Here is a 22,420-nt window from a genome sequence, read left to right as displayed (position 1 = left end):
TGGCTTATTCACAAACTGCAGCAAATACATCAATTTAGAGATTAAGGGAAGGCTATCAATACTTCCTTTCTTGAGTAATTCAAAAGCCAATAGATCCTGTGATTTAGGGTTGTTTCTGAACAAATACAAGCAAACATGCTGTTCCTTTAACTATTAACCACACAAAAGTTTAATTTGGGTGAAAAAATTTCCAGTCATTTAAACTGTTGAAAACACATAAAAGGAAGAAATAACAAAAACTAACAAGAAATAAAGAATGGTAAAAATAAAAGAAATGAAAAGAAAAAGAAAAGAAAAAAGGAGATGGCCCCCAAAAGGAAGGAAATAAAAGCGAAAGAAAAGAGAAAATAGAGAAAATCATAATCAAGAAAGTAAGAAGAAAAAATAGAAAGACAGACAGACAGACAGAAAGAAAGAAAGAGACCAGAGTAAAGAAGCGGAATATATCCTCTCACTTTAATCACTTTAATCACCATAGTTCCAAAAATTTACTAGAAACAACAAAAACAAAACATTACACACATAATGTAAATATTTCCAGGAAAGATTGAATATGAGCTATGAAAGGAGAATACTGTGAAGGCATTTAATGAAAACTGCAATCTATTTTGAGTGCATTTCAGCTTCCAAGATCAATCATCAATCTTGCAAAGATTGGCAATTAAATCTTGAGAGATTGCCAATTGATAGCCAGTCTGCCTCGTACATCTGGAAAGTAGAAACAAGTTTGCCATCTATTATTTACGTTTAACTATCAAGCACAGGTTTGCAACAAAGACTAGCAATTGATTGCATATATGTTTCTTGATATGTAACTCAATAGAGTACTGGAAACACTGAAAAACAAAAATCATAACTCATGAGAAGAGAAAATAGCCAATATTCAAGTTGCGTGTTGTTGAAACTCGCTTTACATAAAATCATTTCTGATGTACTCAAAAGTATGTTAATAAAACCTTGTTTGATGTGATATACTGGGGAAGTGACCTTTTTATTTTATAGGTGAACATCATACGTGAAGAGGATGCTATACTTATGCAGTAATAATAACCAAACTAAAACAGATTAAGCTCTTCTTTTATCATTTTAGTATCTTAATATTCTTGACAATTGGCAAAAATGTTTAAAAAATCATCTCAACTCTGCCATGTATAAGAAAAAGATACCAACCTTCTGATTGAAATCCATTGTAAAATTTAGGGCAAACCATGCACAAAAAAAGAGTAGCAATTAATCATCAATTTGATTATATTCATGATACGTGGCACTTTTGATATAGAGTATAGAGTTCCTTTTTAATGATGCAGTCACATTTCAACTATGATGGTGGTCTGGCAAATTGGGAACAGCTGTTTTAATCATTTTTGTTCCAATTTATAGGTGACAAGTGTAGAAATACATAAAACGGCTATTTTCGACTCGCCTTGATGGAAATGTGACTGCAGCATCACATAACATTCAGATAATACATAGATCCTCTATTATGCTTTTCACACTGCACTTTTTGTCCTAAATTGGTGGGGTCTTAGCCCCACCAATTTTCCGGGGTTAAGCTTAGCCCACTTCGTTTTCACTCTACGTTTTAGCAAAGTGGGCTAGCATGGTAAATAGTACGGTACTATCTGGCCCTGCAAAAAAGCTGGGTTAGCTTATTGTGGTGCTGGCACCACAATTGTGGTGCTAAGAGATGCAGTGTGAAAACGAAACAGGGCTAAGGAAAGTGGGGCTAAGCATTAGCCAATCACAGAAGTCGAATTGCACGTTAATCACGCTCTGTTTGGTAAAACCATCAATATTCATGAGCTAAGGGATAGTCCGGGGTTAAGGCATTAACCACGGTTGAGCATATAGTATGGGGTTAAGAAAGACAGTGTGAAACTGTGAATTGAAAAAAAGATAGTATGGGGTTAAGGAATTGCAATGTGAAAAGCATATAACAACCTTACAAATGCATCTAGCAAACAAAGAACATTTGGAATGTGCGCCTATATCCCTTTTTGATACCAAGGCCAATATCTCACCCCTTTGCGACCCCCATTTCCACGAATCTGGTCCTGCATGACACCATCTTGACAATGGAAGGGCTCCAATCCAGGGGTGGTTGCAAGCCTGGACAACTCTCAATAGTTTCTCTTCACATGCATGAATGAAGATTAAACTTGGGTTTATTGGAACCAATACGGGCAGCCATTTTAGCGCCAACAATTTTAACACTAACAATTAGACGGTCTTCATCATTAGCAATTTTCAAAAAGTCATTAAAAAATCATCTCTTTTGTACTCTGTAGTTTTTAAAATATTACATTTAATAAATTCATTGTAAGCGCTTTGGGCCTAATGGGAAAAGCGCAGTACAAATAATAAGTAAAAATAATGATAATAATAATAATAATTGAAATCAAATTTGGACCAATGAGCTATGGATCACATTAATTCTCATTGAATTCATTAAAAAATAAATCTAATTAAACATGAATTAAGTGGGGAAAAAATCAATAAGTACACAAAAAAATACAAAAGTGTATCAAAACTGGCGGTAAGAATATTCTCTTCCTCTACCCAGGCTGTGAAGAATAAATAATGGTATAACTACCTACAGACAACAATAACCTAATGGCTGGCCATATAAGTACTCCTCGCCATGTACAGAGAACTTGTGATAATAGATCTTCCTGAAAATGGCCCAATAATGCAGTCACAACCCAGAACGCTCATAAAGGGAAGAAACACGCATACATTGCTGTCTAAGGTTTGTACGTTTAATCCCTCTAAATCACAGTATAAATGTCTTGCTATTATAGAGATGAGTGGGACTACACAAAACATTTTGTAGAAAATTTGCAACAATGGACATTTCAATATGGGCTTCCAGAAGGCAATAAAAGAGCCAAACAATGGCCAAAGTACATGGAACTGTCATTTTATCAGGAAATGTGCCATTAAGACACCCAAAATAACCAGGAATAGTGTTACAATAGCCACGGGAGCCATAAGCTGTCTGAATAGAGACAGTTTTTGAGATAAAGGATCTGAGCTGCACCATTTTCCAAGTAGTTTTTTTCGGCATTTCATCTCCGAATGCAATATTTGCTATTCTGAGTACACACAAAGCCTTACTTGAATCATTTCTCTTTTGTGGTTTATTTTCTAAAGCAAAGTCTTCATTCGATACAGAGGAACTATAGATCTAGTCAATGTTTAAAAGAGTGATATTGAAGGATGATAATTTCACATTAATCTTGAATATAACAATATTATGGTGTGAAAATTGTGATTTTTGGACTTTGAGAAATTTTTCATATACTTTCATAATGCAATGCCAAATGCAGATAAAACTTACAATATTTCTAGTATCTATTCAGATAACTATAAACAATATTTAGATATATCAATTTTCAAATAGAAGAAAATTCAATGAAAAAAATATCGACAATCACATACCAACTGTATGTGATGAATTTGACATGAAGAGATATATAAAATTAGGATTTATTTACATGATAATCATGAACATACAAAGACATCATCAACAAGTTTATTTTCATATTAACTTCATCTACTATTGCCCCTTCTGAATTTATTCACATTTTATCTTATATCATATTATAAACGGTATCTGAATCATTGCTTTTATGACTTGTCCCAACAGTGTTTCAACAAATAAAAACAAGATTTTGAAATAAATGGGTTTTAAATTTAAGATTTTGGTTTGTGGCCATGAAAGGTATGTGACTGAATTTAATTTTCTAAATCAAGATTGTACAATATCTAACAAAGTGAGCAGGGCTGTTAATACTTCAAATATTTTGTAAGATGGATTTTTAAAGAAAAATAAATCGCTATTGTCCTATTGAGACACTTCATAAAAACGATGATTCATGATACTGTGCTATTATGTGAAAGTTGCCAATTCAAGTTTTATCTATATTAAAGCAGAGTTCATGGATGGACCAAGGTTTATTACAACGTGTGTACTGTGCCACTGTCATGTTTAGTTCTATGGGAGGCTCCAACCATGATACTCCCACTATCTTGGTCGGCATCATCCTTGTCACCATGGCAACTATCAACCTCATCTCTATGATGCTGCATTGTCCTCATCTCCATACCAGGTTTCTCCTGGCTTGTTTCATCTTTCCAGGAACTGCTCAGCTTCCTCAACTGATCGGAGGCCTTCTCTATTGACCTCTCCAAGCTGCCAGTATGGGGTGATGCCGACACTGGGTTGATGTCGACCTGCGGTGGCGCTTTGCTATCGTAGGCGAATGGAATGGAGCTGGCAGACGACGGAGACTGGCTGCTTGCTTCCGAATCCGAGCTGGGATTGGTCAGGCTACGCACCCTCTCTGTCGGCGCGGGAGGTAGAATCTTCGGTGACCCCCCTCCGACAGTCGGTTTGTCACCTTGAATGAGGGACACGGCCGGTGCCTTTGAAGGTGCAAGTGTGGGAGGGAGGGCAGATACCTGCGATTGGCTGATACGTTGATTTGATGAACTACTGAGCTGGGAGCTGCCATCTGGATAATTTGTGGCGCCAAAGGCTGATGGGGAGAGAGCTTCTTGAGCTTCTTCTACTGGTGATTCTCGGTTCTTTATAGGGGCTACCTGTGCTTCACGGGACTTTGAAAGAATGGAGCGTGGGATGCTTCTTTTCTCTGAAAATAAAAAAATTAGATATGTTTTAACAATAATTGACTGAAATTGTCTAGATTAATTTCATATGCTTGTTCAGGTGAAATATTTATATCCCTTCCTCCATGGAACCTGGGGAGCATTTCATCAACATTTTTGTCTGAAAAAGAAGGCCAGATCTGACATCCTTGATTTTGATTGGCTGAGAAGCGCTGTTTCTATGGTAACTGTCGGATAAAACAGGACCTGTAAGATGCTTTTTATCAGATAAGTCCCATTCTATCTAAATATTATTATAGTAAAATGGCTTCTTAGCCAATCAAAACATAGGAAAGTTTTAAAATCCGATAGCTTGTTGGATCTGACTAGTCGGACAAAAATGTTGATGAAACCTTCTGGGGAAGGTTTAACAAGTATGTAGAAAAACATAGGTTTGGTCTAGATTTTAATGGCTGAAAAATTAATTATTCTGAACAAATGTTTAAATCTTTATACAGCCATACTACAGCAATTTAACTCCTCCAACTGAATAATGATTTGTCTGAAGATACATCAACAAAAGATGATATTGAAATAAGCACAAACAAATTTATACAAAAAGCCTCCCCAACATTAAAGAATTTGTCTAAAATGGGATTGTATTTCTTTATAGCCTTGTGCAAAGTCATTCTTGGTGTAAAAAGAAGAAATATCGATCAGAATATTGAATGTAATTTCATGATAACCAACATTCAATGTCCAGGTAGACTGACTGCATGTATATATTGAAAATGTAATATTCATTACTTTTCGTTGATAGAGTCTTGAAAAATGCATAATGCATTTCACAATGCCAATATGAAAAGGCCATTTAATCAAATTAAATAGTTCTGTATATCCAAACATACTCTTTTCATGATCATGCAATGCTTTGTACTTTGTCACATCACATTAGGCTTGTGACAAAAGGCCCAGCCGACCGTGTCATCGCCGGAACGCATTCTACGAAATCATGCACGAACCCTAAAATGCATTCAACATGACAATGCAACTGTTTATAAAAATATTATGATAGGACAGTACCTGGGATATGCACGTAGGTGGTATTATTCCTACTCTATTATCATATGGGGGGATGGGGATACAAGTTTCATCTGTGCAAAGGTTACTTCAAGTGGGTCATAGTTTTATAACTTGTCCTTTATAGAATAGATGATCTTTCACAACATAACATGGCATTGAGGTAAACAATCATTTCAAGCATATGGCCAAGTTCTAGCTGTCGTTGAATAATGGCAGTTTTGCAAGCCATTGATGAAGCTGAAATTTATTTCCCACAATCAATCATCCAATTCCATCAACTGTATTCTCATGGTCATTGCAAATTATTCAATTTTATATGAAAGTTTTGCAGGTATGGATATTTCATGACCATTAAAATGAAATCTCAGAAACCAAACAAGTTCATGGGATTGGTACCCCACCCAGATATTTCTATATGAAAAAAAACCTCTTCACTTTCCATGAAATTTCAGAGCAGAAATGAAACAATTTAGCAGAAATTGGATTTCAATTTGAAATGTTTGATGTAAAAATAGATTTAAAAATAGAAAATTCATGGTTATCGGTTACATCTGAGTGAATGCCTAACAGGACAAACATTTATATTTTGTACTATATACATTTTTTCTCATGAATGATTTTCAATGAATTTACAGGAGACAAATTAACAAACTTCCTTGGAATATTAGCATTTGGAAAAGTAACAAGATTTCCTACTTTGTTTGAAATAACTTGACAAATGGAAACCTTTGATCACATACCACTATCCTAGTTAGGTTTACAGAAGCCTTGTATGATAGGTCAGGTTTTATCATGCTCAATAGGGCTGTCTGCAACAGCCGGAGTTTCCAAATAATTGAGCTTTTTCTGATCCGGCACATTATCCCGATCTGAACAATCTCAAGATTATTTGTAATGGAGATGCAATCATCGGGATAGTTCGCTGGATTAATCTCGAGATTGCAATCCGAAGTCAACTTGGGATTATTTTGCAAAATATCATGCTATTTATGAATTATCCTGCTAATTCGCAGGTGCAGACGCACTCGGGATTATTCATTCATGGTGTCACACTATAATGCAGTGATGCCTCGCTCTAGCAGGAATTACTCTTATTTGCGCTGGTGGAGATGGGGTTTCTTGAATCTCGAGACTAATCGTGAAGAGGGCTGATCGGGCTAAAATCTCGAGATCGAGCAAACTTGGGCTGGTGCAGCAATGCATACTATAGTGAGCTTAAGTTCCTTGCTATATACCACAATATTCCTTACTAGGTGGTTTCAATCCGCCTTGATCATAAGAATCCCGATTAAATTACAAGAACTTTTTTTACGCTAAACAATAACCATTAATTATTCCTGCATTCACACTGCCCCGAAACATACCCTTCGGGATAAGTTCCGGAAGTTACGAGCATGCGCAGTATGGTCTGATAAGTAAGCAAGGTGCGAGATTCAGAATCACTAGCTCAAGAGCCACCCACGGCGCCTGCACAAAACTACACGCTGGGATAAAAGTTCCTATAAATTGCTTTCACACTGCTAATAAAACCTGCGACCTTGGAAAAATCCCTGCGAAACTTCTTGTAATTTTGACAAGTAGGCCTACCTACTTTTTAGTGGGTATTTTCTTTCGGGGAGATTACGTGTAATTTGCTTTCAAATTGCCAATATTACCTGGTATTTTCTGATCGGGGTTAATTTCCCGATCAGAAAATACCTGAACTGACGAACTTCGAGGCGGTCTGAAACCAACTACTGATGCTTAATTCAGAGAACTATGGTAGACCCTGTTCTCATCTATATTATTAAACCAGTTTTCCTTAAACCAGTTTAGGAAACCAGTTTACGAGATCCCTTCGTTAGCATCCTCCTCACCATCTCCTGAATTGATTTTCAATACTACTGCACATAAAGTGGTCATATTGCTAGGAGAAAGCTCTCATTGGAGTCTCATCTCGCATGAATTTTGAAACTGCATCATGGGCATTCTACAAACAGCATGTACGTACTGAATAGCCCGCATCCAGCTTTCACCATCCCATTTCCGTGTGAAGGCAAATTCCTAAGGATGTTTGCGTCCTTACCTACGCTTTAACCAGTTTAAACACATTGAAAGCTGGTTATCCAAACAAGTTTGACGGACCACTGAAGATCGCTTCCATCGCTGTTTCAAGCGTCTCCATAAACTGGTTTCCACTAAACTAGTTTTGAGGACCTAGATGAGAACGGTGTCTGTGTAAAAACATATGTTATTCTGAGAACAGTAATCAGTGTGGCTCATCATTTATTTATTTTTCAGAGGAAATGGCCAGGAAACTATTTCATGACTTTCAGCAGACATGGATCACAAGGGTTGTGGCCTTTGATGGAGGATAAATATAGATAGACTGAACCTGTATTGTATTCTGCTACTGGGCTCAATCTGGAGAATATTACTAGGGTTCAGTCTGTTCACAGAGCTCGATTTTTTTCATTTGGAATGCTGAATGCCGATGTTTAACTTGACCCAGAAAAGTTCTCAAAAGTAATTCAGCTTTAGTATGTGGGCAGCAAACTAGATGCTGGTATAGAATCAGTCTGCAATCGACTGGTCAGTGGAAATGTTTTCATCAATAATACTTAATGATGAAATAAAATAAAGATAAAATCATAAATTAGGACTGAAGCAAAATAAATAACAAATAAATAAATGGTGAAAGTTTATGTCACTCTATATTGCTGTACAAACATGCTTTCAAAAAAAAAAAATGGCTGAAAGGGGTAGGCCTAATTTTTGAAGGTAGAGACACAAAACAAACATGACAAATTTAAGATGCAAAAAAAAACCACCCAGAAATCATAAGAAAGGTGTTTCTCTGGAGTTTGAAATGAATTATTCTAGATTAATAGGTAGGACGAGATTACAAATTTCATCAAATTGCATTTAGGGTATCCCTTTAGGCCTATTTCAATGTTGTGAATAAGGTTACCCCATCACTTTGAAATTCAGAAAGTCATTGCAGGTGATCACCTAAAAGAAACAATCAAGGACGTTCCCCGGTTATACCTTGGTCACATTTGCTCTACAGCGGCCGTACAGCGAGTCGAAAACAGCAGTTTTAACATTTTATGTACAAGCTACATATAGGTGGTTTGTATAAAAATGAATAAAACGGCGGTTTTCGACTGGACATATGGCAGCCGTAGAGCAAATGTGATAGTGCTGCAGCCGAACCGCCGAACCGAACGGAAGTTCGCCGAACTTGGCACTTCCGAACCGGACCGAACCGAACCGAACACAAAGGCCTGGTTCGGAAGTTCGGTAAAAAAAATGTTAACATGCAATGCGTGTGATGACTACATACTAGATTTAAGTATAAAATTGAACAAAAAAATATTGGTTAGTGATTGTGCACAAAGAGAATTCCACTCAATATATTTTTAAAATCCACTATGATAGCTCCCATCACGTCTTTGATTGAACTGTTATCAACTTAAGAATATTTTATTAACATAAATATATTTTTTCTTGATAAAATGAGGGGACATTTTGAAGCTTAACTCGGTATAAAAGTGTGGTGTAATTACGTAATGCCATAATCGATCGTGATCGTAATCGGACCTAATCATTTTGTATTTAATAAAGAAAAAGAACCAGACATAAATTCATTCCTCGTAAATGACAAAGTATGACAGTTTCGGTCTCGTGTTTGATTAAATTTTTATCATTTTCAATTTTTTTTTATAAACATGAATATATTTTTTCCTTATAAAATGTGGGGACATTTTAAGCTTAACTCAGTTAAAAAGTGTAGTTGAATTACGTATTGCTGTAATCGGACGTACATTTAATTGTTTTGTATTTAAAAAAAAAAGAAAAAGACAAGACAAATTAATTCCTTGTGACTGACAAAGTAATGGTAAAGTATATATATTCCATCTTCTGAAATTTCCATATTAATATAAAAGATAAATAAATAAGAGATGAAGAAATGAGGGTGAAAAACAGAAAATATAAAAATTCAAACCAAATCAACGCATGTTCCCTGATCGATGTTCCGGAAATGGTTGGTAAGGAAAGTTGAAACAGGAAGTCCAAACAACCTGCTCTCGGTTGCTATTATACGGGTAAAATTCGTATTCCGAACTTGAAATGTTTTTCCATTGTCAATATTTTCTTAAAAGTGGTTTAATCTGGTCAATTACTGAAAATGAAATGATAAATTATCAGTTCCGTCTTAGTTCTGACGATCAACGCCGGGTGATTTCACAACACTAAAATACAGTGTAGTCCCATGTACTCATTTTCGTGTTGGAAATATGTTTGAAGTCACGTAGCGTCGATCTTTCTGGACAAAGAATGGACTGATATTTTATCTTTTTAAAGTAATTCATTGACCAGATTTCACCACTTTTGAAAATAGGGACTTTCTAAAACACTCATATTCTTTGGAATGTGAATTTTACCGGTATAATAACAGTTGAGTGGAGGTTGTAAGTCTACTGTTTCGACATTCCCGATCAACACTTTCCAATTTGAGAAGCTGCGTTGGCAATGACATCGTAATTAGGCCTGGGACGATTGTCATTTTCACCATTCGATTATTTCCTGAAAAAATAATCGAATGATTCGATTGTTCGTTGGGGAATCACGTCTTTTAAGTCACAATAGGTGACCTAATTTATGGTGACCCCCCCCCCATGAAGAAATCTCCATCAAAGTCACATGTTTAGCATAAATGAAAGTAGGCCCTTTTCCCTCGTTTCCATGATTTTTATATCAAAAGAAACTACATGAAATGAGATTAATCTTTCAGTATATTGTTCCAATGATAATCTTTCCTAAATCAATGCTGTTACTCTGGCATCATGCATACATCCCCAAGTGCCACACCCCTTCATATGAATGAATCAGCCCAGATCAGCCCAAAGACGTAAACAACTCATTCATGAAGTATTCTTTGAGATTGACCCCAGGTGGAGCATTTCACTTGAAAAATTTCATCCCTTGCCCACACCATTTCTCCGCCCCCACTTGTGGCACTGTCCACGATGCTACACATGTATTTAAAAAAAATATTTTGCAAAATATTTCATTTGAAATACCTTTAAAATTACGATTTTTTCATCATTTGAACCTACATGTATAACTCTGGGTCTATTTTTGGAGACTAGTCGAGAAAGTACTGGGGAAGACGGGCGCATGTTGGAATGTCGTTTTCATTGTGTGAGGGGGATATAAAAAGGTTGCATTGTTTTGAAACATGAAAGGGATTGTCCGGCTCCCACCCTATCTTTCTCTCTCTCTCTCTCTGTCCCTCTCTCTCACACACACACACACAGATGGGGGAGGGGTCAATTCATTTCTGAAGTCATGACCTTTCCTGATAAGGGAACCACTACCTTCTTCTTTGTTTCCCAAAGTTTCATTGGCTATCCGAAGGTCCAATCAGCTCAAGTGAGCTGGTTGTGTGTTTACTTATTGTTTTGTGCACGCAGACAATGACTTATTTTGTGTATCGACGGCAAGGTCGGGTGGGATTAAAATTTTCGGAGCGCTTTCATGTTGGTGTGTAACTGTGAATGTGATACAATCATTGATCATTTTTGAAAAATTACCTCGGTAACATTATAATTTTTAAACCTGTATGAAGTATTCAAAAACCGTTGTCATCGTTGTTTTCTTGTTTTTGTTATTATTACTTGGGTATTCGAGTTATCCCAATGTCATAATCAGGATCTACCGAACATTCGATTAGTGTAAATTTTTCTAATTTTTTTTTCGATTGGTGATTGGCGGCATGCCAATCGAACCATTCGATCAATCGATGTTTACTCCCAGGCCTAATCGTAATCGATCATGATCATAGCTACTTGAAATAATCATGAAAAAAATATTCTGATCTTTGTAATTCTGTTTCTGTCCTGATTCTCTCATTATCAATATTTTTTCTTTTTTTAATTTTCATTTTAAAAAAGAAAGTAGAAATGACTTATTTTTTGTTTAAAGATTAAAACAAAAGAAAGTTCAACAATTTTCATAACTATTCTTTTTAGAAACAAAATTTATTATAAATATATGATAGATCATACTTGGATCACTTCGTTTGTGGGTCGGCGATCTTTATTTTCTTATATGTTAAATATAATTTGGCATTTATTGCCGAACCCCGAACCGAACCAAAGTTCGGAAAAAAATTGCCGAACCCTGCCGAACCGAACCGAACCCGAACATGCCGCCTGACTTGCAGCACTAAAATGTGACCAAGGTATAATGTTTGTGCGAATCCCTATCTGAGCATAAAATTTTACGCCATGCGTGCTGACATCACAATAATCAGGTATCAGCTGATTTTTCCAGTAGTAGTATACAAGCCTTTTGACACATTTTTTTTTTGTGTGGGGGGAGGGTACTTTCAAAAGCACATTTGCTCCAACAGAAGTGCTGATAACTTGAAAACAAGCACATAAATCTCCTGTTTTGAATGTTCATACCTCCTCAGTCTACCTTTCTCTACAACCATGTAAAATTTGGTGGCGCCACTGTTTCAAGAGCAAACGAATAGCAATATGAGTAGATTCTTTATCTTAAGTATATAATTCTTAACTATAATGTATATTTTAATGAAATTTAGATAGATTTTGACTGAGAGATAGAGGTATGAACTCAACATTGTGATCTCGTGAGGTCTAAAAATGCAAAATTATTTGTTTGCTTATTTCTTGTGATCTTTCAAATGGGTGAAATTCAAAGCTCAATAGCAAAAAATCAAGCACACGAACCCATGTTAATGTTATAGCATATTTGGAACATTTATGTGCTAAAGTAACACTGTGCAAACTTTCGTGAAAATGACATGGATTTCATTTTAACTGTGGAATGTCCTTATAACTCATATTTATATGCAGAATGAAATCGTAGGCAATCTGAAATTTCTACCTAATCACTTTGAAATATGTGACATTTGTACAATATCAAATCAGGACACTCAGCATATCAATGTCCTTGGGATTATCAGTACCTTTTATGATTTTCATCATTATTATCATTGTTATTATTAATTCTATTTATACAAGGCAAATCAGAATGCTCAGTAGTGAGCATATTATTTACTAACAAGCTATACTTACCTATACCATCTCATCAAATTGCTATTCGTTACCCTGACTCGAATAGCCACCGGTAAAAACTCCCCGAAAGAGGCTAACTGCAATCAGATAGCCTGGGAAACCCGTCACGGGACGAGACCCATAAAACCCCCTCGCCACATATAAGCCTCCTCTTTCGTTGCCAAGGAGGGGCGAGGTCTGCTGGGGAGGACGGGAGGGGAGCTATAGGTAAGTATAGCTTGTTAGTAAATAATATGCTCACTACTGAGCATTCTGATTTACTACACTGCGCTATACTTACCTATACCATCTCATCAAATTGCTAGAATAGCACGGAAAAACTGGAGGAGGGGCAGAAACGAGACCCTTTCCAGACAAGTAGGCAAAACAATGATAAAGAAACTGATTTTCTATAAAATGGAGTAGTCTCCCAACTGGAGAAGCTACTCTTGTAATAAAGGGATAAGAATCATCAACCACGTTAATGAAATATATCAACTGGAAATAGCCTAGGAAAAATTAGGACAAGACAAGAACCGCCAAGGCAAAACCTGTGTTTTGGCTATTACATCAAATAAGTAATAAGATACAAGATATTGAATAGGTCCAATAGGATGCCTGGAGGATCTCCTCCAAAGAGGTACCCTGAAAAGTGCCCAAGATGCTGCTATGCCCCGTGAATCGTGGGCTCTAAAGGATCCTGATAAAATGGTAATTTCTCCATCTGACCTGATCCCCTGCACTAACCTTCGAGAAATTGTAATTGGATTAACAGGGCTGTGAGGTTCTATTGAACTAATGAACAGTTGGTGGGAAGTGCGAATGTACTTTAATCAATGTACCACTTTAAGGCACGTACGGGACAACATAACCTATCTTCGGAAACTGACGAGAGACTGTAAAATCACATTGTTCACCCTAGGACTTGAACCTGGGACTCCAAGGACGCTAGTCAAGTGCGTTATCCATTCAGCCATGATATCCCCCTAATGGTTGGAAGAACATCACAGGATTTAGGGGTTTCTATTTCTTAGCTAGGAAATCAGGTCTAGGGATCAAGCGGACTCTGTCCTTCTCCCAACGAATATGACCCGGTCTCACCGTGGTGTATGAAGCAAACTACGTCTTAGACTTGAAGCTATAGTCAACAAGAAGGCTGTCTTAATGGAAAGATCAAGAAGGGAGCAATTATGGGTTTAAAGGGGAATTTGGCTAGGGCACCGAAGGACTCTTGGCAGGTTCCAATTGGGGAAGAGTCTTCGGCTGGGAGGAATCTGTTAAGAAGAAGGATCTTGTTAGTCTGGTAAGGACAGCTGAATTGAGGTAGTTTCCCTATTATAGAAGCCTGAATGAATGGCTGCTATGGTTGACCAGTAACCCCTTATAAAAGAGACTGATAAACCTTCATCAAATAATAAAGGAAATAAATCTGCTAGCTGACTTAAAGAGGCAGAAATTGGATCAATTTGTAAACTGCCACACCATCTGAAGTATCTCTGGAGTCTAGAATCATGAGTGTTCTAATTATGATGTATATTCATGCATTCATTGTTTTCTTAAAATTTCAATGAGCTTCTCTTGTTTACAAATGACATTATGCAAATTTCCTGTAGAAAAAAAATTTACGACACTGATGGATTTCAATATAGTTACGATGAATTGGACGATTGATTGGATCAATCGTAACTCTTTGTAAGACAGGGCCCTGGTTTGAGAACAAACCTGTCATATCATAAGATATAACCTTTCTGGTGGAATCCCTAACAAATCTAGAATTTTTTTTTTTTTTTTTGTTATTTTCTATCCTTTTCAAATAGTTATTTTGGATGGAGACCTCTTTACACAGCACTTGCTCAACCCTTTTGATAGTTGTTGGATTGCTGCAAGGTCCATAGGGACTATTTGATATCATACGAGGGCTTCATGATCAAACCAATGACATTTGCATAATAATGAATATCGTACAGATGATGTGGAGCGTTTTTTTTTTTTTATCCACATTGCGCAGCACTCAATCCAAGAGAGATGAATGGGTACCTGGCAGGACTTTATTCCTCGAAACCCCAGGGTAATAATATCCAGGTCTTTGGACATAATGTGATATGTGCTAAACAAGAACTGATTTATTATCATTAACCAATTCCTGATGAAAGTTGCAGGCAAAATATATGAGATACCATATTGGCCTTCAATTTGATGTAGGCAAAAAATTGACCACCCCTTGTACACTTTCAGAACCAGTTAGTTGGATCAGTTGGTAGAATGTACTTCTCACAAACAGGTGTGGGGGGGTATTTGCTACCACCCTGTTCGGCGTTCAACATTTAGAGTATAGAGCCTCATCGGTCTGGAGCTGCACAGTGGCTGCCAGGCTCACAATAAATTGGGTAAAAAGAATTGTGGAATATTTCTAAACTCAGATTTCTATTACGAACATTAAAATATTATCTTAATCACAATCCCTGATTGAGAACTCTGGGATTGTATGGGAATCTTTATCATTGGAACACACAGTAGATTTATGTCATAAATATTTCCGAGAAGCTGATAGTGATATCATTGTGGCAAGTGTGGTAGAAACTGATGGACAATAGCAGCAATTCTTAAGGGTTCACCACCCTCAGGCCTTGGTTTGAGATCTCAAGACTGTCTGAGCATCCAAAGACCACTCCATAAACCACATCTACAAGTTACTTCTGTCATTGCTTTATAAGCCAAAAATAGTGTAGATATATACCTCAGATGCCACAAAATTATCAAGAATATTACTAGGTCTACATTCTATACAAGTGAACGCAACTTTGTAAGTAACCCAAGTTTGGCAAGTTTTACCATTATGCCTGTATGATTTGCCTGGTATGATTTTGACAACCTCATCCATCACCACTATTTCCTCCTTTCTATGTTCTTCTGATATGAAAGGGTAGTTTTTTTTTTTTTTTTTTTGGCACATGAACACCTCAATATTACATATTGCTGTGGACTTGGAACAGATTTCAAATAATGAAAAGTAAAGGCAAAGAAATAGTCTTCTCCCTACTGCTTGTGGGGAAGGGTTAGTGTTAGATTGTCATAAGTCCCGGTTATGAGTGGGGGCCCTGAATTTGGTGCATTGAAAGAACGCCTGGCGGCCCCGTCCCCCACCATGAGGATTCCTATGACTTTCCCAGCGGCCCCTTTCATTCCTGGCGTTGCTACCAGAGCGAGGGAAGAGGGGGATGACCCTTTAAGTTCATTATAGGTCTAGGGTATGGAGCTAGAGCTAGCGTATGGAGGTCTCTGGTCTGGGCCTGGCCCTGGACTAGGGCCTGGCGGACTAGGTCTACTCGAGGAGAGCTAATAAAATGTCTTGTCAGCTGTGGTGTTGGCTGAAAAAGACTTGTGCAATGCTTCTTGAAAGTGTCCATAAACAAGTCCTTACCTTCGCAAGGAAGCTTATTGAGAATGAGAAGTCCAGCTCAGTAGCTGCCCCTTTCTCAATCATCTTGAGAGCATCTAGTCTTTAGCCCTCCTTGCCCTTGTGCATAGCAGTGTTGATTGCTGCTTGCTCATACTGGAGATCAGCGATTTTGTGACTCTAGCAATAAGTTCTTTTCATTGGTAGAGACTCAGTCCAAGCCGCTCAGCTTCACTACGAGCGGATATCAGATACCCCTAGTACATCGCGAAAACCATACCGCTCCGGGCGGCCACGTCCAGCGCTGCAACTGTAAGCTGATAGTCGGCTGAGTGGTAACCAGTGCCGCGGCGAGGGTTACGGCCCGATCTAGTCTTCCTCGCTCCCGCATCCCCGACACGGAAAGCAACGTCCGGGGCCGAAGGGATGCACAAAAAATCCTCAGTCTTGAGCGGCAAACCGATAAAGTTCGAGACTTCTTTACTGATGGGTATAAGCCGAGAGTATTGCTTATCTGGGAGCGGACGTCCCGAAAGCAGGATCTATATACGGAACGTCCATCTTGATCGCAGACGGACGAGTTCAGGCGGAAGATTGACTTCTCTCTCGCTCATATTCGCTGCTAGCTGCTACGTATACGCTACTGGTATACTGTTTTCGGCCCGAAGATGAGGGCAGTATTTAAAAGGCATGTTCCCACTAGTCGGAGTATCGCGTTTGAGTAAGCCAGAACTCTCTCGTACCCCTAATGGTGAATCTCTTCGATCGAATCCCATTTGCTGGGCAGCTTTCAGGGAATGCAAGGAGCTGCTACACTGTTAGAAAATTTATCCTTAAAATAAAAGAAGTTCCTGCAGCAGAGTCTGTTCTGTTGAATTGCAGAAAGGTTCCTGTTTAATGAATTTACAGAATGATTCTGTTATTGTTTTCTGCATAATCTTCTGTTTATTTTCTGTAAAATCACGTTTTTTTTTTTTTTTTTTTTTTTTACAGTGTATAAGAAATTGTTGGGGGAAATCGCCCCCAATCTCTTCTAATGAATTGGGTCGGTGGTAATCGAATTCCGAATCAGATTCTCCCACGATGGAAAACTATTATCTACGGCTAGTACGAGGCGAGTTATCATTAGCCCCAACTCCGCGATCTGTATGAGGCGATCTAGGCCTCTCTCTCTACGTCTAGAGCATTGAATTATGGTCTAGAATGAGTCGAGTTTTCATTAGCTCATTGTCTCGGGCGGCTAGGGGTCGGGATGGGTCGATTGCAGCACCCGATGGGGGAGGATCGCCTGCAAGGCTTCCAAGATCCAACTACTACAATTGTTAATAATTTCTCTTAATTATTATTATTTTAGACCGCATGTACGTAGAATAGATCTTAATTCCACAGCACTGCATGAACTCCTGCACAATTCTACAAGTACGATGATACACCAACCTGGTGGACTGTACTATAGATAACTGATGATGACCCGTCTCGGCGGGGTCTGGCAATGAATGGACTGACCGGTCACAATCCCGGGCCAGTCGAAGCTTCTTATAAAATATAGGGGTTGTAGTGGGTCGTTAACTCGAGCCTGATTGTCATTAGAACACGAGTGGTCATCGCGAGGCTTCTTCTTGCCCGCCCTATACTCTTTGATGAGGAGTTACCCCGATCGGAAGGAGTGTAAACAGCCTCTTCCGATTTATCCGTACCCTTGTCTACCTCCCGCCTAAGGGGCTGGGTGTCTGATTGTGTAGTGTCATTTGCCGGCGTTGTCTTGGCCGGGTTATAAGTGTTAGACTTCTTATTCTTCGGCTTTATCTTGGCCGCCTTATCATCGTGCTGTTATTATTTCTCGGCTTTGTCTTGACCGAGATAATGGCCCTCGGCTTTATCTTGACCGAGTTGATCTCCCCTTTTTATTGAGATCTTTAGGGTTGGAAAATAATAATGTTTATTTCAGTTATTTCTTCAGACATCGTGATTCATAAAAAAAATTGCGCGGTGGCTAAACGTTTCGAGTGTACTCAACGACGTCGCGGTAACGAAAGAGGAGGCTTATATGTGGCGAGGGGGTTTTATGGGTCTCGTCCCGTGACGGGTTTCCCAGGCTATCTGATTGCAGTTAGCCTCTTTCGGGGAGTTTTTACCGGTGGCTATTCGAGTCAGGGTAACGAATAGCAATTTGATGAGATGGTATAGGTAAGTATAGCGCAGTGTAGTAAATAAAGGTGTATAATAAGATATCAGATGGAAATAGAATAACATGTGAGCAATGGGAGGCTACATCAATCAACAGCTATCATGCAAGATGTCTGCATTCTCATGCAATGGCTATTATCATCAATGAGTCAAGTTTATAAATAAGTTGAACAAAAAAAAATAATTAGATCAAGTTTTGGTAAATCTTTTCAATATCAATGTTTGAATTGTAAGATAAATTAATGAAAGATCATCTTAAAACATGATGTGTGTAAAGAGATACATCATGGAGGCTGATAGGTAAATGTAATATTCATATTCAAAATATCTTAAAAATCTAGACCCCTTTAAGTTTTTAGAATAAGAGTTCAATATAATGTAAATTATGGAATATTTATAAAAGATTTAAGAAATGCTTTAAAATCTAATCAAATGATTGAAAGGGGCAATAATTTAGTATTTATTGTACAAGCAGAAAACATTTTCAAGGTTCAAGTGTTTTCTTACAAATTCCTTTTTAACATTAAGAGTGCAGGCTCAAAGGAAATGTCTACCCTAAATAAAAAGGGGCAAGAAAAGGATTGCATTATTACACATATGACTAAAAACAAGCAAGAGTGATTTCTTTTCAAGGGGGGGGGTACTGTAACTTTCTTTTTTGAAATAAATATCTTATGGAAAACAGACAAAATCTCACCTAGCTAACTTTGCTTTACATAGGCCTAATAATTTCTCTGAATTTACTTTATATTTTAAATCCGGTTGGATGCCCCCTTAACACTAATAAATAAATGCATTCCAAATCAAGAATATCTCTACTACGAAAGAAAAATGAAGAATCATTGAAAAATAAGTGTTACCAGATAGCTTTCCAGAGGTAGGAGAATTCAAAGAAGATCTACATATCAATTACTGCACTATGCATAGAAAGAAAAGACAGAAAAAGAAACCAGAGGGGGAAAAATAACAGAAAATAAAAAAATTGTAAATGTAAAAGGTAAGACTTAATTAAGAAGATCATTTTTTAAAGAATATTTCAAGGCAATATTGACCTTCTGTTTTAAAGAAACTGTTTTTAATGGGGTATATAAGGAAGCTAGCTTAGAAAATTATAGACAACTGAACTAAGCATCATATCCTATAACTTCAACAATTTTTTAAGAAAACAAAAACAACAGAATAAATTACATGGGGTGGGGGTGCTTTACCAACCCTTTGTACACACATGCAACGCCAACCACAAGCTTTTAACACAAAAATGGGTTGGAGTGTTTTTTTTTGGGGGGGGGGTCAAAATGATACCAATTTACGTTTACTTGTGCTGTCTGTGTACATTTCAAACCTCATAAGAACAAAGACAAGTAGGGGAAAAAACACCATTGAAAAAACTCCAGAGAAACATAGGCCTACCTGTCTCCATTGATTTTAATTTACAAAATCATTTCCCTTTTCTTCACTTTCATTGCTTTTACACCCTAAAAGCCCAATGCACATTTTTTACACCAGTTTTGCCATTTTTTTTCTCAAGAAAACCTTTGGTTTTTACAAATTTCTTTAACTACTTCACAATCAATAAATACCGGATAGCTAAATAAATGCTAAAAATATTGAGCTGGCAATTTTTTCTGAGTCACATATTGGGGGGGGGGGGTGAAAATGTGGGGAAAAGGTCTGAATTTCGATTGTAGAATTGTCCTACTCATGCACTCACCTCCAAGGTGGCTGTCTAATTGACCTTTTGACCTGGTGCCTTGCTGGGGGTCCTTGGGTCCTTGATGACTTTGGGGTGGGGCCTGCTGGGTGGTGCCAGTGGCAGAGGGACCCCCTCCTGATTTGGCCCTAAGGGAGACAAGGTGAGAAGGGGAGAATGAAAATGTGGTTAATATAGGTGGTTTCAAACCGCCTCAATCATAAGAATCCCTGTTACGAGAACCTTTTTAGGCTATTAATTACTCCTGCATTCACAACGCCCCATAACATACCCTTCGGGATAAGTTCCTGAAGTTACGAGCATGCACAGTATGGTCTGATAAGCAGGCAAGGCACGAGATTCAAAATCATTAGCCCAGCAGCCACCCACGGCGCCCGCGCCCAACGACATGCTCGGCTAAAAGTTCCCATAAGTTGCTTTCACATTGCCAAAATACCTGCAACCTTGGAAAAAAAAACATGAAAGTTCTCGTAATTTCACCAAGTACCTATTTACCGGGTATTTTCTATCGGGGAAATTACGCGTAGTTTGCTTTCACATTACCAAAATACCTGGTACATTCTGATCGGGGTAAGTTTCCCGATCAGAAAATACCTGGAACTGATGAACTTCAAGGCGGTCTGAAACCACCTAAAGATCCAGGTGAGTGGATTCTTGGAAAAGAGAAACGAGAAACCATAAAGGTGCAGGCTCCACAATCTGAATAACATAGGTCACCTTTTCCCCTTTACTTTAAAGGTATTGTTTAACTTTGTGAGCAGCTGATTTAAAAAATTCTCAAACCCAGATGAAACATGTGTACAAGTGCATGTATTAGAACTAATAAACCCTGAAAACAACCATTATTAAGAATGAAAAGATAAAAATAAAAGGCAAACCCCGATTTTGTAAATAGGCGTCTTGTAGACACCTAAATAGTGCACATAAGTGTATGGGATGAAATTAAGATTGTGTTTCCGGTCACTTTATATTGCAATTTTTGAAGCACTAAATAATGATTTTCGAACGCAATTTTTCTGGGCTTCATTTTTGTAACATATCACAGACACAGGTGACAAGTGTGACCTTCTAGCTCAGATTTTTTTAAAGTCAAACCAATGTTAACCAATCACTTTAAAAGGCCTTGATAGTCTGGTTTGTGAGTAGAGTGCACTTGCTCGAACTCCAGTCTTTGTATACTCACCAAAAAAAAAAATCAAGATCTGAGGCCAGAGATCTAGATCACCCAATTTGTATTTCCGACTAGGCCCAGTTTAACAATATTCCTTTCTTTTTGGATCACATTTCCTTCTTTGCAGTTTGATAACTGACAAAATAATCCAGAAAGCAGAACAAATAATATTAAGAATACAAACTTTGTCAGTTTTCACATTAGAATAGCACCTAAATACATTTTTAGAAATATAAAAGGAGTATAAAGCCCCCAAATTTTTCATATACAGATTTGTTACTTTTACATTCATTGTCTAAAACATAAGCACTAGAGGACCATGTTTCTATATAAAAAAAAATTGTCTGGTACTCAATGGAAATTATCAGTAAATGTTTATCAAATCTTTCAAAGAACTCCATTTATTTTTATTATTATTAAGGCCTAACTCGCATTACACAAGATTGAAAAATAATATAGAATGTAGTCTGTAAGTTTTCCTCAAGTTGACCCCTGCAAAACAATGTTTCATATTATCTGAAATCAAATATAGTCCAAATTGTGATTTTATCACTCTGTAGTCAGTTATCAACAAAATCTACACAATAGAGTACAAATAAACATTAATTCATGCAAAAAGCAGAGATGACAACAGATTGATTGTCCTAAAAATGTTTCAAAGTTCAAATCATCTATAGCAAATGATGCCTCTTCAAGTTTTGGGGCATATTTATTTTGCGATAACCTACTGTGTGGAATAATGTTTGAATTGGGAGTTATGAAACCGAATGGTTAAGATAAATCTCTAAAAACCACTTATGAGTTTGCACAATTAAAATAGAAACACTTGTATTGTCAGCAATGAAAATTCATGCAAGTAAAGTATAAGATTACTGATATGATGAAAGATTACAGTATTCATCTACTATTAATCAAATATTCCATGTAGACAAAGGTTTGTAATTTATGTTTTGTATTACCAATTTGAAGTGTTAGTTCTAAGAAAAATGATGACTTTGTTAATGATAATGCCAATATGGAAAAACGCATATCTTATAGATATATAACTCTGCATAGCATACAAATATACCAGGCTTTGAGAAAGTATAATGGAAAAATTGGCTGGTCACCAGTCACAGCCAATTTGGATTTATTCTAAATCCTTGGAATTTAGAGTGCATGCATATCTCTGTTGTATGAAAAGTGTGCAA

At 37.3% G+C, this 22,420-nt stretch overlaps 1 protein-coding gene across 1 annotated transcript; it reads right to left on the bottom strand.

The window, feature by feature from the left end:
• Positions 1–3,827: 3,827 nt before the first annotated feature.
• Positions 3,828–21,522, bottom strand: LOC121422664. Its single transcript, XM_041617825.1, has 4 exons — positions 21,511–21,522; positions 20,654–20,712; positions 20,060–20,187; positions 3,828–4,655 (listed from the first exon to the last, which is right to left on the bottom strand). Exons 1-4 carry the CDS (start codon positions 21,520–21,522, stop codon positions 3,961–3,963), a joined length of 894 nt encoding a protein of 297 aa, XP_041473759.1. The 3' UTR covers positions 3,828–3,960.
• Between the last annotated feature and the right edge of the window lie 898 nt (positions 21,523–22,420).

This window comes from Lytechinus variegatus, chromosome 10, assembly GCF_018143015.1.
Source record: "Lytechinus variegatus isolate NC3 chromosome 10, Lvar_3.0, whole genome shotgun sequence".
Classification (NCBI taxonomy): domain Eukaryota; kingdom Metazoa; phylum Echinodermata; class Echinoidea; order Temnopleuroida; family Toxopneustidae; genus Lytechinus; species Lytechinus variegatus.
This window is presented reverse-complemented; position numbering and strand designations above follow the sequence as displayed.